The 15,255-nt window shown below is 38.3% G+C and overlaps 1 protein-coding gene across 1 annotated transcript in view; it reads left to right on the plus strand.

Moving 5' to 3' along the window:
* Positions 1-12,793: 12,793 nt before the first annotated feature.
* LOC131168819 (DNA-directed RNA polymerases II, IV and V subunit 3) overlaps positions 12,794-15,255 on the plus strand; it is a 33,501-nt gene continuing 31,039 nt past the window's right edge. Inside the window, exons 1-2 of the mRNA XM_058134859.1 lie at positions 12,794-13,307; positions 13,385-13,622. Coding sequence (XP_057990842.1) covers positions 12,862-13,307; positions 13,385-13,622 — 684 coding nt within the window. The 5' untranslated portion in view covers positions 12,794-12,861. The remainder of the gene's footprint in view (positions 13,308-13,384; positions 13,623-15,255) is intronic.

Below are 15,255 nucleotides of genomic sequence, written 5' to 3' on the forward strand. Positions count from 1 at the left end.
CCGTAAGAACCTCGACCGGGCAACACCATACTCACCGTCTACGGATGGAAGTCAGATTGCCTATTGAGGTTGAAATCCCGCCCCTAAGAATTTTGAAGGAATCGTGATCGATGAGTCGTAATGGATCCACCAAGGTTGGATCACTTGAATTTGGCCGGATGAGAAAAGGTTAATGCAGCATGTCACTGATAATTATACCAGAGAAGAATGGCTGTGGCATTTGATAAAAACGCATACCACGGAATTTCAACCGGGACTTAGTTCAAGAAAGCATCGCCAAACCAAAACGATCCCCGGGCAAATGGTCACCAACCTACGAGGGTCCTTATGTGATTAAAAAGGCGCTCGAGGAGCCTTGATCTTGACTCACATGGACGGTGAAGAATTCCGAGACTCGTGGAATGCCGACATCACAAGAGATACTATGCATGAAAAGGAGAAAGGATGAAACCCAAAAAAAAAAAAAAAAAAAAAAAAAAAAACTTGGGGTGAAAACCCAAAAGGGCGCCCCAAGGACCAAGTGGAGGAATAAGGAAGGGGGCATGAAACCACTGGATAGAAAAGAGACTGCATTTACATGCACTTCAAAGAACTCAAATAATGGCGCTTAAAAGACTTCAAAATTAACCATAAGGAATATGTGAGATCTATCCCTATGGCCTTTCCTTTGAAAGTTTATCTTCGCTTTTTCAAGACCATAATAAAGTTATACTTTATTCCTTCCGCCTTATTTTTCTCGTCGCCCGCTTTTAATATCGCTCTTTCTCTTGTTTAATGTGCTATTAATTAGTTAAATTTTTGCCATAAGATTTGAATTCGAGAATTGATAACCTCACGATTTGCTATGAGATTTGCAGGAAAAAAAAAAAAAAAAAAAAAAAACTAGAGGCGAAAACCCGAAGGGCGCCTAGCCGAATGGACGAAGAGAAAGTGAAAACTGCAAGGGCGCTCCGAGAATAAGAAGAAAGTCTGAATGAAAAGGGGCATCCAAAGAATGAGATCATAGGTCGTCTTGCAACTCCTCCTCCATTAATCGTCCGCTTCGTTATCTTGTTGAGTACACTCTTTCAGGAATAACTTCATATGCCAAAGTCAGACTTGTTTTGTAAGTTGATTTTAATTTCTTGCAATTTAAATTCCCACCATCAATCTCTGGATCCCTGATCCAAGTTGATTTTATTTTCCTGCAATTCCACCATCAACCTATGGATCCTTGATCCAAGTTGATTTTATTTTCCTGCAATTCCACCATCAACCTATGGATCCTTGATCCAAGTTGATTTTATTTTCCCGCAATTCCACCATCAACCTCCGGATCCTTGATCCAAGTTGATTTTATTTTCCCGCAATTCCACCATCAATCTCGGATCCTTGATCCAAGTTGATTTTATTTTCCCGCAATTCCACCATCAATCTCGGATCCTTGATCCAAGTTGATTTTATTTTCCGCAATTCCACCATCAACCTCCGGTTCCTTGATCCAAGTTGATTTTAATTTCATGCAATTTAAATTTCCATATCAACCTCCGTTCCTTGATCTAAGTTGATTTTAATTTCATGCAATTTACATTTCGTTATCAACCTCCGTTCCTTGATCTAAGTTGATTTTAATTTCATGCAATTTACATTTCGTTATCAACCTCTCGTTCCTTGATCTAAGTTGATTTTAATTTCATGCAATTTAAATTTCGTTATCAACCTCCGTTTATAGATCTAAGTTGATTTTAATTTTCTAGGTCATTAACTTAGGTGTGCTTTAGTTCCCTAATTTCAAATACCTAATCGCCCAAAATATGAGTCGAATCTTTACATAATTCCTATACGGAAATTTTTCCTTTAATAGAAATTACGAAAGAGGGGCAAATTGTCGACACCATATTTTGGCCGATCCCCAAAATACTTTGAAACCGATCCCTGCTAAGTTTCCTGAGTAGCTAATCACGCTTCCGATCCTCTTGGTAGGCGGTCACATTTCCGACCTCTCCTCGCAAAGACGTGAATCAATGATAAGTCCTACGATCCCTTGAAACTCACCGATCTCTCAAATCATTTACCGATCCTTCAAACCCGCTGTTGATTTCCTGACCAAGAATATTCCCGATCCTCTGATAAATGGAGTGAACTAGCACTAGATCTTTTCCTACCGCTTTATTGCCGACTCCTTTCCGAAAGTTTAAGAGCTAAAGTGTTGGTTCGATTCCGATCTTAAGTGTTCGAGTTAAATTTTCTGGTCAAGTTCTGCTCAAAGATTTCTTCCCTACCGATCTCATGTTCAGAGTGCTTTCCGATCTCTCATACTTAGATTAATAATCACATTTAGTTTTTGTTTTTTGTGCTCATACAATCAAATACTGCATAAATAATGGTTCAAAATTTTCCGATCACAATCATTCATTGAACAAAAGGCATTTCATTTCATGTCATAATTTGTACAAAGTTATTCTACGGGGATCACCCCACTGATCTACATTTGATCACTCCTCTCTCCCTCTCACCCTGGCCATCCTCACTATCTTCACCATCGCCCGGTGCCAGTCGCCCATCCAAGAAAAGTCTTCTTCCGGGTAACGCCCCGAGTGCGGCCAAGAGATCCTTGTGAGCCTTCACATAGGCCTCGCCTATTCCCGCCACCATCTCCTCATCCTCTCCTTAAGCTCCTTATCCTTCGCCTCGAGTTCCTCTATAAGTTGAGCGACTGAGAGGATGCATTGGCGTGGAGCGCTCGACTTCCTTAAGAGCGGTCCCTCTCGTCCGAAATACGGCCTGCTCGCCAACCGGCCTTCATGGAGCTTTGCCCGCCCTCGACTGAGATATATAATCCCGAGCCGATGAGAGTTCGGACGGAGGGAATCCACTTCGGTTCTTCTTCCCGATCTCCTTACCCAGCGCCGAATCCTTTCCTGATCATGGTCCGTTCACTGACACTCCACGCTTAAGCTCATGGTCCGAGTCAATATGTCATCAAGGCCACTCGGGATAGCCTGTCCCGATCCTCCCGAAAGAAGATGGTAGACCCTGTGACTTTAGCAAAACCGGGTTCTCCTTAACAGCTTCTGGTTATCCTTCAAGGAGTCGATCAAGATTCGAGCGCCCGAGAGGAGGTCCTCCTAAGCTTGAGTAGGTCCCCTTTCCGCGCTTTGGGACAATCGCAAGAACTGAGGTCGCTTCTTCCGATCTAGGAGGAGATCGGGTAGCTTCAGTGGTCGAGGACCCAAGGTTGGGGAGGATCTCTTGTATCTCCCTGTGCTCGCGACTGTGTGTTTGGAGTCGCTCAACGCTTCATCTCCTTTACTTTCCTAAGATCTCTCTTCCTTTTTCCGCTTCCTATGACCTTCACCACCCGCCATACCGCACAAAGAAAAGGTTAGTGAGATCACTAAGGTCGTGAGAATTGAGATATAGAAAATACCGATGCCGAGGTTAGAGAGCGGAAGTTCGCGGTCTTGGCCTATGAGCGCTGAACAAATTAATGGTGCAAATTTCTAGCCACCGAATCCAAACAAGAATACTTTTTAGTGGCAGCCTCACTCTTCGGATCCATCACTATCAAACTTTCCTCTTCGCCGTGGTAATATGGTTCGAAGCAAGGGTCCCCGTACCACCAAATGCTGGGGAAATCTCAAAGCGGCTCTGATCTTTGCTCCTCACAATGAAGAAACGATTCTTCCAGCTTCTTAAGGGACGAGGCAGATCGGAAAAGAGCTCGCAACTAGGCTTCACTGAAAGAACCAAAGGGTCATCGCCCTTTCTGAGTTAGCCGGCAAATTTTGGCGAACACTTTAGCCGTAGGTCCGATTCCCTTAGCTCGCATAGACCTCTGAAAGCTACCAAGATCCGCCACGAGTTGGGGTGAATTTGAACAATGGATGCTCGATGAAATTTTAAGACCTCCTTGTAGAAGTCATCCGTGGGGAACCAAGGTCCGCTTTAATTGTTCCTCAGACACCATAACCATGTCGTTTCTTCAAAGAAGTGATTGACACGGGCGTCGCCATGGCACTTGATTAGCTCGCATAAGTCGGGCCGAATGTTATATTCTTGGCTAAACGATCAAGATCGGATTCTCAAGAACCGATCGTAGCTCGCCTATAGGAGATTCTCCCGCTCAAGGGCGCCAGACGCCTTAATGGTACGACCCGCCCCGACTGGAGCAGGACCCTAAGAGGTTCGGTTGCGTGCTTGGTTCGCCGCTCTTCCTCATCGACGATGACCAAGAGAACTCAATGGAAGGAGGGCTCGCGCTCTCCGACCTTCTGCACCGCCATTTTCAAAAGAAACAAAGAACTTAAACAAAAAGAAGATCAAAGTCCTTACTGAGTCTAATCTGCCTGAGAAACCGAGAAAATGAGAGAACTTCAAGCTATGAGCAAGAGATCAAAATGAAATGAGAAAACAACCGCTAACCCTCCCTATTTATACTAGTCCGAGCATTTAATGCTCATGAGGTTCTAGGCGGCGATCGATTGGTGAGACTCGACACTGCTCGACACTTTTCTCAAATATCCGAATGTTCGTAGATCTTAATCTGAGATCGCATAACAAGTTAAATATTTTGAATAAAGGATCACCAAGTGTCATTCAAGTAAAGAACCAGATCGGATAACCACCTTAGAGATCGGAAAATAATCAATGCAAAAATAATAAGATGATAATCGCAAAATAAAGTCTTTATTTGCAAAAAGATCGGATTACATTATAGGACTCACTACCTAATTTGGGTGATCTCTTGATATCTGATTAGATTGACAGACTACATCATTTTGGCGATCTCTAAGGATCGGAATACATTGGAGATCTGACTATATCAAAAGGCCGATCTAAGGATCGGTTTACAATCGATCCCAAGGATACTCCCAGAGATCCATGGATCGCTTTATAACTTATCCCAAGGATACTCCTGTGTTCTAAGGATCGCTTTATAATCGATCCCAAGGATATTGCCGACGGATGCTTCATCCGCCGTCGAACACCCAATGTGGATCGATCATCGCCGTTTAACACTCAATGTGATGAGAAGCCAATGAACTCGCTTGAGCAACTCGAGATCGGTACAACCAAGCCCGCACACGGATCGGTCAAATTCGCTTCTCTCACCATCGCCAATTAGGACCATCCAATCACCGGATCGTAAATTTTCCGTCGAGGAAAAGGGAATTCCATCTAAGAGGATCAAAACCACAGCTTGTAGCTTAACTTTCCCGAATGTAGAACCAAGAAACAAGGAGAAAGAGAGAAAATCGAATGAAGGAAATGCCACTATCAACAGGTATATATAGGGGAAAATGGGCATTTAATGTCGAAGGAAAACGGTTGACGCTCAAAATCGAGATGTAATTAATGCTTGACCGAATCCATCGATCAAGGGATAAAAGAGATCGGAGATAGGAGATCGCATGAGAGATCGGAATGGGAGCTAGGGAGGGATCTAAGACAAAAAGAATAAGACAAATTCGATAACCGCCGCCGTAATCGAGCCGAGGTAGTTAAAGCGTGGCGACGAGATCTCCACCGCACGCCTAAGAATCGCCCGCAATGCCGACAGTGCTGTGGTATGTCATGACACCAGACATCCCAATCCCCACCGTTGATCTCACTTGTAAGGATGAATCCGAACCCTTGGATCAAGAGAGAAGACGACAATACCAGCCTTTTTCACTCTCACTCGCATCGCTCCGACAAAGGATTCAAGACCGCTTGATTAAAAGAGGAAAAGGACAAATATTTTGAGAAGCGATCTCACCATTCGCTTTGATTCTCTTTAATTCGAACATCCGATCATGTACTTCAAAATCCCGACCTCCATCTCCTCAAAATGAATCTCGACCCTTCATGGGGAGCACCCGATTCCTATAAATACCGCATGAAAACTGCTCAGAGGAGGAGGGACTAAAAAAAGAAAGGTCATATTATAGCGAAGAACTCAAAATTTCATTCAGCTTTGTTATTCTCGCTACTTTGAAGTATTGATTGGAAAGACTTTTGAAACTAGTTTTCTCAAGTGTTTCTTGAAAAGGATTTTGAACACCGAACTCTACATTTCCAAATTGTTCATCACCCGATCACGCCTTCACTTTCAACTCTTTATCATCTCTATTTTCATCCCTTCGTTGGAGCTCAAATCCCACTCGCTTGTTATCTTGACCTAATCACATCATAGCTAGGCTCCTCTCCAGCTCACGGTGAACATCAACTCTCGTGCTAATCACCGCGGTCTTGTTTCTAGTGGCCACCCCACAATTATTCCTACTGCATTCAGCTCCTCCTGTAAGAGCTCACGTCTGCTTGTATTAAGTGTTTATGCTTCATTTCTTTCGTAGTCTCTCCGTCCTTTTACGTATGTGATTTTTCTCCAAGTTCATCTCGTGCAAAGAGACCTGTAAATGTTATTCTCGTCATCTCTTTAGTGATTAGTGTGCCTTTATTAATCTTCGCATTTCGAATACAAGCTTTTCTCGGTTCCTAGTAGAGTGTAAATGGTCGTAAGACGAGGTAATCGCAACCCAAAGATCTCTCTAAAGGGAAAATCAATAATACATAAGGAAGATAGTCAAACTATTAGGTCGACGCAAACGACAGCTTCGCAAAAGATGCCATAAAATGGAAGTAAAAGAAGCAGAGTAGATTGGTCATAAATAAATATTGGTAAAATAAATACATGAGAGGTCGGTAAATCAGTCTCATTTTCCTGCCTAGTCGAAGGATATTGATAAGTCCTATCCCCAACCTCTTTAAACTTCAGATCCTTATCTCTAGGTTCTTAGGGCACCAAAATTGAGATCTAAAAATACCTTCGTGCACCTTTCTAATTTAAAAGAGATCTGAGGAGAGTTCTTATCCTGCCTTAACTCAAATTCTAATAAACATTTAAAAGAGATCGGAGGAGAGTTCTTATCCGGTCTCAACTCAAAATTTTATTAAATAGGGATCTGAGGAGAATTCTTATCCTGCTTCCCATCTCGAAATTTTAATAAATACCTAAAAGAGATCTGAGGAGGACCTCACCCGACCTCCAATTAGAATTTTAATAAATAATCCAAAGAGAGATCGGAGGAGAGTTCTTATCCGGTCTCTATTCAAATTTTAATAAATATTAAAAAGAGATAGGAGGAGAGTTCTTATCCTATTCTCACACCAAATTTCAACCCGTATGCAAGATAATCCCAAAACCTAACAATTGTAACGCCAACTCACTAAGGTTGTCTCATTTACTTATGTATCCGGGTAATCCTAATTAGTGAAAAATCAAACATTCCTTTTACCAAAAGGATTAACATTCCCACTATAGCCCTTCTAATTAATTTATAAATGACACAAAATTAAATCTACTTACCCTTGTTAAGGGACGAGGTGGGGTGCCTAACACCTTCCCCACCCGTTAATGGACCCCAACCTAGAATCTCTGCTTTGAAGTGGTTTCATTTTTAATTTAACTCCCTAAATGGTTTTCTTTAGTTTCCTCAAAACTAAGGTGGCGACTCTCACTTTTCCCACTTCGTGAGTGATCGTCCGGCGACGCAAAAATCCCGCTATGATAATAATCATATGTTACCATGCACTAGAATCTCTGCTACAAAATCCCAACTCAAGCTGAGTCATGGTTTATGTCAAACTCCATTTGCTATGAATATTATGTTCTCTTTTAATTCCAGCTTGATTAAAAGATTTTTCTCATCGTAAACTCTTTTCAATAAATCTATCTGTCTGGCCAGAACTTGAAACATCAAGAACAATTAAATGAACATAGGATTTTATCTCTATTTACTTAGAGGAACAGATTCCATCTTGATCAACACCTACCTCCATATATAACTAGTAGGAGCCAACACATGCCCATATACACATACATAGTACAAGTATGAAAGCAAGATCAAACTCAAACTACCTATATACAAGATAACTGTATATCTCAGTCTAAAGATTATATGCATCGATATGATTTATGACAAAACATTGACAAGAGTAAACTCCATGTACTTGTCATAAGTGTCACCGGTTCCTACTTATCATTTATAAGTGCCTATCATGTTTGTTATATGGCATGAGACTCACCATTCCATCTTATTTATATCTCATATAAATAACTTGGGAACAAACATGAATACAATCTTTCCGATAAGTCCTGTCCTTATTATGAAGTATCCTCGATTGTGAACCTATTTATGATACTTTGTGCTAGAAATATTGTCACTCATATTCTTAACAACTTAAGAATAATATTTCTAACAAAATATCAATGGACCTTTTCTATTACACATAAATATATTATGTAAACGGAAAAGTGGAAATGCCTTTTATTAATAAAAATATGTACAAGATACATACTAAATGATATGCTCTAGGGCATACTACTAACAAGCATCCCATTGATGGAGGAGTTATTCAAACTCTTGGAGTATGTTAATGGATTATGGATTGACTCTTATAAACTTTGAGCCTTTTTATCAAACTGTACTTTTGTCTCCCAATTTGTTCTTGATTCTTTGGGTAAAAAATTGTCTCTAGATGAGGAGATAAGTTTAAGGAAACAAAGACCACTCCCATGAAATTTGATATTTGCCCCAGGAAAAGGGACAAGCTGTAGTGATTAAGTGATAGGAGAAAGATACCAATTCTCACCTAAAGAATCTGTGCATAATGAGAGGCAGTTATCCTGGCCCACTTTGGCTATGAGAATCAATCCTTTTACTATTGACCATTTACATCATTACTTTGCTGCTGAAGGAATTCTCACAGTTCAAGTTTGTCCTATAGGGGGTGTTTAAGTCTTGCTAACTTTTAATTCTACTAAGTCATGAAAGATTTCTAAACATTCAACCTGATTAGCTTCACCAATAGATCCTTTATAGTGTCAGTTTTGTTGATTATATCCTAATATTCCATTCCTTATATTTGTTTTATTGGCACAATGCCACCCAAAGTTATTGGTGGTAGAGGTTATGATGTCCACTATGGTCATGGTGCTTGTAAGGTCAGAGTAGCTAATATTAGCCAACCTAGTAAGGATCCTCCATCAGTCGCACATCCACCTCCACCTCTTATTCTGGCTATAACGCCAACAATTCAATTGCAGTTAAATGTAGAATTGGGTGCTTTTGTGGAATAGGTAGTCACAAGTGTAGTAACCTTCCCTTAGCCAAGTTGAAAACTTCTAGGATCCAAAAAAAGATGAAAATTGCTAGCCCATAGCTAATCTTTGGGGGACCTAAAAATGGTTATGAGAAGGAAATGAAAAGTAAGAAAAGGGCTTTTAGAGATCATGCTAAGAGACCTTCTAGAGATTACAATGGCTTGAAATCGCTTAGAGGTGTCTTCACTATCTCTAATAGTGACATATAGCATATGAATGCTCTAATCTCCTCTAAGCAAAATAACCAATCTCTTTTTTATATCAAAAAGGAAGCCAAAGTAACACTTGAGCTTGGGAAAAGGTGGGGACTAATGTTTGAAGGAGATGAGGGGTCCCTGATTAACCATTTGGCATAACAAATTGAGGATTACCTTTGGATTTGTTCTACAAAGAATTAGTTGGTGATGCTTTGACTTAGTTTACGCTATGAATTTCATTTTCTGGGCATATTTAAGTATTTATTTGTTGACCCATATGGTTTGGGTCAAGGCCATAATTGATTTTGAAGCTTGTTTTATTGATATGCCATTCTTTATTTGACAATAGCGCGTTTGCAGTTTGGTGTCAAGAAGAAAAGTCTGAGTTGATAGAGTGGTGGCTTTGCTTTCTAGTTTTTTTTTTATTTTTTTATTGTTTAAGGGCTTTTGGGATCTTAAGCTTTGTAGAGTTTTAGCAATTGGAAAGTTCTTCCCTTTGCTTCTTCTCCTCAATCTTATTACTACTTTAGTTGATCAATTTTCGCTTGCAAGTCTTTTGATTACTCTCGCAGTTTCTTATATTCGAGGCTTGGATAATGTTCCTTTATTGTTTTGTGCTTATGTTGATGTTGTTCCTGCTTTAAGCTTTTCCTTTTCTAAGGATCATGGCTGTTGTACATTACTGCTTTGTTTTTAGTGTTGCCTTCTTCTAGCTTACTCTGTTTTGACATGGTTTGATTTCCTTTTTTGGCATTATTTTGAGGTTTTTATCACTTTAATTTGCTTTTGTTTATCAAATTATGTACAGTGTTTCCTAGATCTTCCTTTCCAACTTAATACTAGGTTGGATTTTGAGACAAGTTATGCTTTCCTATTTTCTTATCTTTTAATAAAATTCCCTTTGATTATAAAAAAAAATAATTACATTAAAATTTGAAGCCATCCATCTAATCTAAATTAATTTGCCGTTAGTCTGACTAATTTCAATGGTATTAGGCAAGAGAAACCTTATAAATGACTATATTACCCTCTCTTCCTCTCTTTTATTATGGTTTCTCTCTCTTTCTCTCCACATTTTTCTTGTCCCCTTGTTTCTCCCTTTCCAGCCTCATCCATCTAATCATGAAAATTATAACCATTGTTTATTCTTTAGATAACAAAACACAACACAACAAGCTTTTAAAACCCATACTCTTAAAATCCATTATTGTCAATAGCTCCAAAAGTCTTGAACAATTTACTCTTTTGTATCTCATCCAATAGTGACCAAAATCCATCAATTAAAATAACAATTCTTTTGCACATAAGCTCCCCTATATTGACCTAGATAAGCCCACCACCTCAATTGCTCACTGCCAATGATTCCAGCCTATTGTCCCAATTAGAGAGTTGAAGAGGGGGAGTAAGTGGCTTTCCGATGAATGAGAGTTGGATTTCAGAATTTTGAGATAATTTTGAAAGATAAAAAAAATAGAAAATAAATGATTAAGAATGATGGGTCTCATGTTTTCTTTGGAGTTTGAAGATTTGAAATTACTAGAGCAAAATGAAAGAATTTCAAAGACCAAAAATACTTAAGAGAGAAGAGAATAGTTGGTTTTTAGGTTTATTGATGAAGCACTACTTGGGCATCACAAAAGCTTAAAAAAGATGCAAGAAATTGATTTCAAGTTATAATAAGGCTGACTTTTTATTTTTTTTTTTTGAAGATGAATTGATGATTATACTCACAGCATGAGGAGAATTAAGAGGAAATAGGTGGATGAAAAGAAATGGGTCTCTGTTAAGTTGTGTATCTACAACATGAGTTGAGGGAGTAGAGGGAGGGTTGCGATGAAATAGAGATAGTTCTGCTGCGTGTGTTGAGGGTGGGTTAATGGTGCGATGGGGTAATTTTATTTGAGGGATAAGGACAAGAGGGATGAGTTGGAACTAAGCGTCTGTGTTATATATGAGTCAAGGTGAGGCTTTAGAGGTAGAAAGGGAGCTGGGTATGGTGGTTAAAGTGGAGGAAAGTGAAGGCGAAGAAGTACTTCGATTCTTTTGAATTGTGGTGTTTAGACAAATGAAAAGTTAGGGCCTATTTTATAGAAATGAAAGGTAAGGAAAGAAAAGTGAGTGAAATTATAAGAAAAGTAAAATCCTAATGGAAAGGAAAATTATTATTTTATTTATAAATCTTTTCTATATGGAAAGGAAAAGAAAAGAAGTGATTATATTTCTACTAGTATGCCCATATAAAATAAATAAAATTATGTTAAAAAATAAATATTAGAGAGAGAAAAAAAAGGCATAAAGGAAGAACAAAAAAAATAATATTGTTTACCTCTCTTTTTGACCCAATTTAAAAAGAAAACAAAATAGCTTAAAATGCCTTTTCCAATACAAATTCTTACAATTCGCTCATTTTCTCCCTATTCCATCTTACAAAACAAGTGAATATTTGGACATTTAATTTTATTTTTTTTCTTCCTTCTTTCTTCCAACAAAACAATTGAATTGTCCTTTTTTTTTTTTCTCTTTTCTATCATTTTTCTCTTTTTTTTTCTTCCTGCAGAATAGGCTTTTACTGAGAAATGGAAAAAAGTTACAAGGAACAGAAAACAAAAAAAAAAAAAGGAAAAGCTGAAGTTATTTGGACATTTTTGTCCTTTCCACTTAACATTAATGGCAAAATTAATAGAGGAACTTTAATTTTAATGTAAGCAAAAGTGAGGGATGAAATAATTCAATTTTAAAAATTTAGAGATCCAAGTGTTAATTATTACTATTTACTGAATCAGGGCTGTCTCATACTGTTGTTAAGAATAATAAAGGACCCTTTTACCCCTATTCACTTTTTTCCTTTCCTTTTTTTATTTTTTTTCTTATTTTTTTTATTAAAAAAATAAAATCATTTTTCTTTAAGTTAACTTAATATATCTTTGAATAGTTTGACATGCTGCCTTTTTTTTTTAATTAGTTAAATCTTTTGAATTAGAAAGAATGCTTGAATCCATTTCAAAATTTTATTTAGGTGTTACATTTAATTTTGTTATAAATGAATTTTTTTTATTATAAATAAAGTTTAATTAGTATTAATTTGAGAATTAAAAGTGTTAATTGACATATATGTTAGTATTGAAAGTGATACAATGAGTTCAATTATAGTGAAATTCAAAGTTTATAATATATTTATGAAAAAAAAAAATTAAGATATAATTATTATCCACGGCAAAGTTTAGAAAATTTTGTTGGATATTTTGCGTGGTAAAATCCATTATCTTTAACATTGGAATGAGGGGCGCGTACAATTATTAAAAAGTTTAAAATTCAAAAATTTTTGTTAAAAAAATTGAATAAAATTATTAAAAATCTTAAAATTTAGATTTTTTTTTTTGTATATACATGCTCAAATCACAATCCTATTTTTAGAGTTAGAAACTAACTAAAACGACCACGTTTTCATCGCGGCCCAAAACCCTCCCGAGCTTTGGGGTTTAGTTTAGAGGCACAAATTACAAAACCCTGACATTCCCTTCACTCTCACGGAGAGAAATGGAAGGAGTATCATACCAGCGCTTCCCCAAGGTGAAAATCCGAGAGCTCAAAGGCGACTATGTCAAATTCGAGCTCCGTGACACCGACGCCTCCATTGCCAACGCACTTCGGCGCGTCATGATCGCCGAGGTTCCCACCATTGCTATCGACCTTGTCGAAATCGAGGTTAACTCCTCTGTTCTCAACGACGAGTTCATCGCTCACCGCCTCGGCCTTATTCCTCTCACCAGCGAACGTGCCATGAGCATGCGCTTCTCCCGCGACTGTGACGCCTGCGACGGCGACGGCCAGTGCGAGTATTGCTCTGTCGAGTTTCACCTGCGTGCTAAATGTATCAGCGACCAGACCCTAGACGTTACGAGCAAGGACTTGTACAGCTCTGATCACACGGTGGTTCCTGTCGATTTCTCCGATCCCGCAGGCTATGATTCATCCGAGCAGAAGTAATTTGAAAATTTTTTGCTTTTTGTCTTTTTTTTTTTGTTTTTTGAAATTGTTTATTTGGGTTTTTTGTGCATAGGGGAATCATCATTGTGAAGCTTCGCCGTGGGCAAGAACTGAGACTGAGAGCCATCGCCAGAAAAGGGATTGGCAAGGATCATGCAAAATGGTCTCCTGCGGCAACTGTAACTTTCATGTATGAACCAGATATTCATATCAATGAGGATTTGATGGAAACTTTGACACTTGAGGAAAAACAAAGTTGGGTTGAAAGTAGTCCTACCAAAGTGCTTGATATTGATCCCGTTACCCAACAGGTTAGTTTTGTTCATTTTGATGTCTTTAATTTAGTCTATTTACACATTCTCTGCAAATATTTCATTGTGGGCTTGTATTCGTTGTACACAGTCTGTATTTTGTTCTTACTTCACAATTTTTATTTTTTTAAATCGGAGCTTATTTAGAGGGTATTTTCACCTTAATAACTAGATAATCTTTTCTGCCCTTGCTGAGATAAAAAGGAAGGGAATGATGCAAACTCCAAAGGATTTTGCCTTGAAACCCACAATCAATTTTGAATTATCCCAAGATTGCTCCAAAATAGATTTAAAACACAAATGATTACTTAACCAACTAAAATCAAGATGCAGATTAAAGGATTCTTTACCCAATATCAACTTTTGATATTGAACTAAGACTATCAAGTGTAAACTCTTGCAAGCAATTCAATACTTGTCAAGAAATTCAAGTTCATCAAAGAACCAAAGAGGAGAAAAACTCTTTCTCAAAGTTAATATTATCAAAATATCATTCAAAGTTATCTTTCTAGCACAATTAGGAAGGCTATTTATATGTACTCTCTAAAACTTAGTTAAATCTCACTAAAAAAGTATAAAGGGTCACATTACAAAATAGTACTAAAACGAGCCGAACAACAAATCTTGTGGCCTTTGGTGAGCTTTTATGGCCTATGGTGCGCCTAGCATCATCTCATGGCTAGGTTTGCACCCAAGGCTAATCCCACACCCTCCCATGCGCTTCACAAGTCTTTGGAGTATCTCATGGCTGACCATGCACTTCATGGCAATCTCACACCCTCCCATGCGCCTCACTTAGTCCCTTGGTGTGTCTCATAGTTGGTCATGTGCCTCGTGGCAATCCCATGGCTAGTCATGCGCCCTAACTCATGGCTGGAAGTGAGAATCTAATGGCTAGGCATGAGATGTTCTGTTCCCTTGGCAAATGAAGATGTTTTGGCCTTAAATCATGGCTAATGGTGGGAATCTCATGGCTATGCGTGAGATGTTCATTCATTGTAGAAAGAGATGATTCTCCTTAATTTCAATTAAATCTGCACATTGGGTATATATATACAATTGATTCCTATAATTGTGTTCTACTAATTAGAAGAAATCCTAAATAAGAAATCCTAAATAGGAATACACAATGTAATATACAAAGAAATAATATAGTGATTCACTTTCCATAACACTTCCCCTGAAGTTGGAGCATAGATGTTAATCATGCCCAACTTGTTTCAAATGTAATCAATCCTAGCTCCATTCAGAGCTTTAGTGAAAATATCTCTTAACTGCTCTTCAGTTTTGATGTGTCCTGTTGAGATGATCTATTGTTGAATCTTTTCATGAACAAAGTGGCAATCAATCTCAATATGTTTGGTCCGCTCATGAAACACCGAATTAGAAGCACATGGAGAGCACTTGACTATCACACCACAATTTCGCAGCAGGAGGTCTTAAAACCTATCTTATCTAGTAATTGAAGTATCCACATTACCTCACATAATCGATTGTGCCATGGCTCAGATTCGATTCAAAGACTAGATCGAGAAACTATACTATGCTTCTTACTTCTCCGAGACACTAAATTTCATCCAATAAAAACGCAATATCCAATAGTTGACCTCCTGTCAACCTTAGATCCGAAATT

Source organism: Hevea brasiliensis, chromosome 14 (genome assembly GCF_030052815.1).
Source record: "Hevea brasiliensis isolate MT/VB/25A 57/8 chromosome 14, ASM3005281v1, whole genome shotgun sequence".
NCBI lineage: Eukaryota > Viridiplantae > Streptophyta > Magnoliopsida > Malpighiales > Euphorbiaceae > Hevea > Hevea brasiliensis.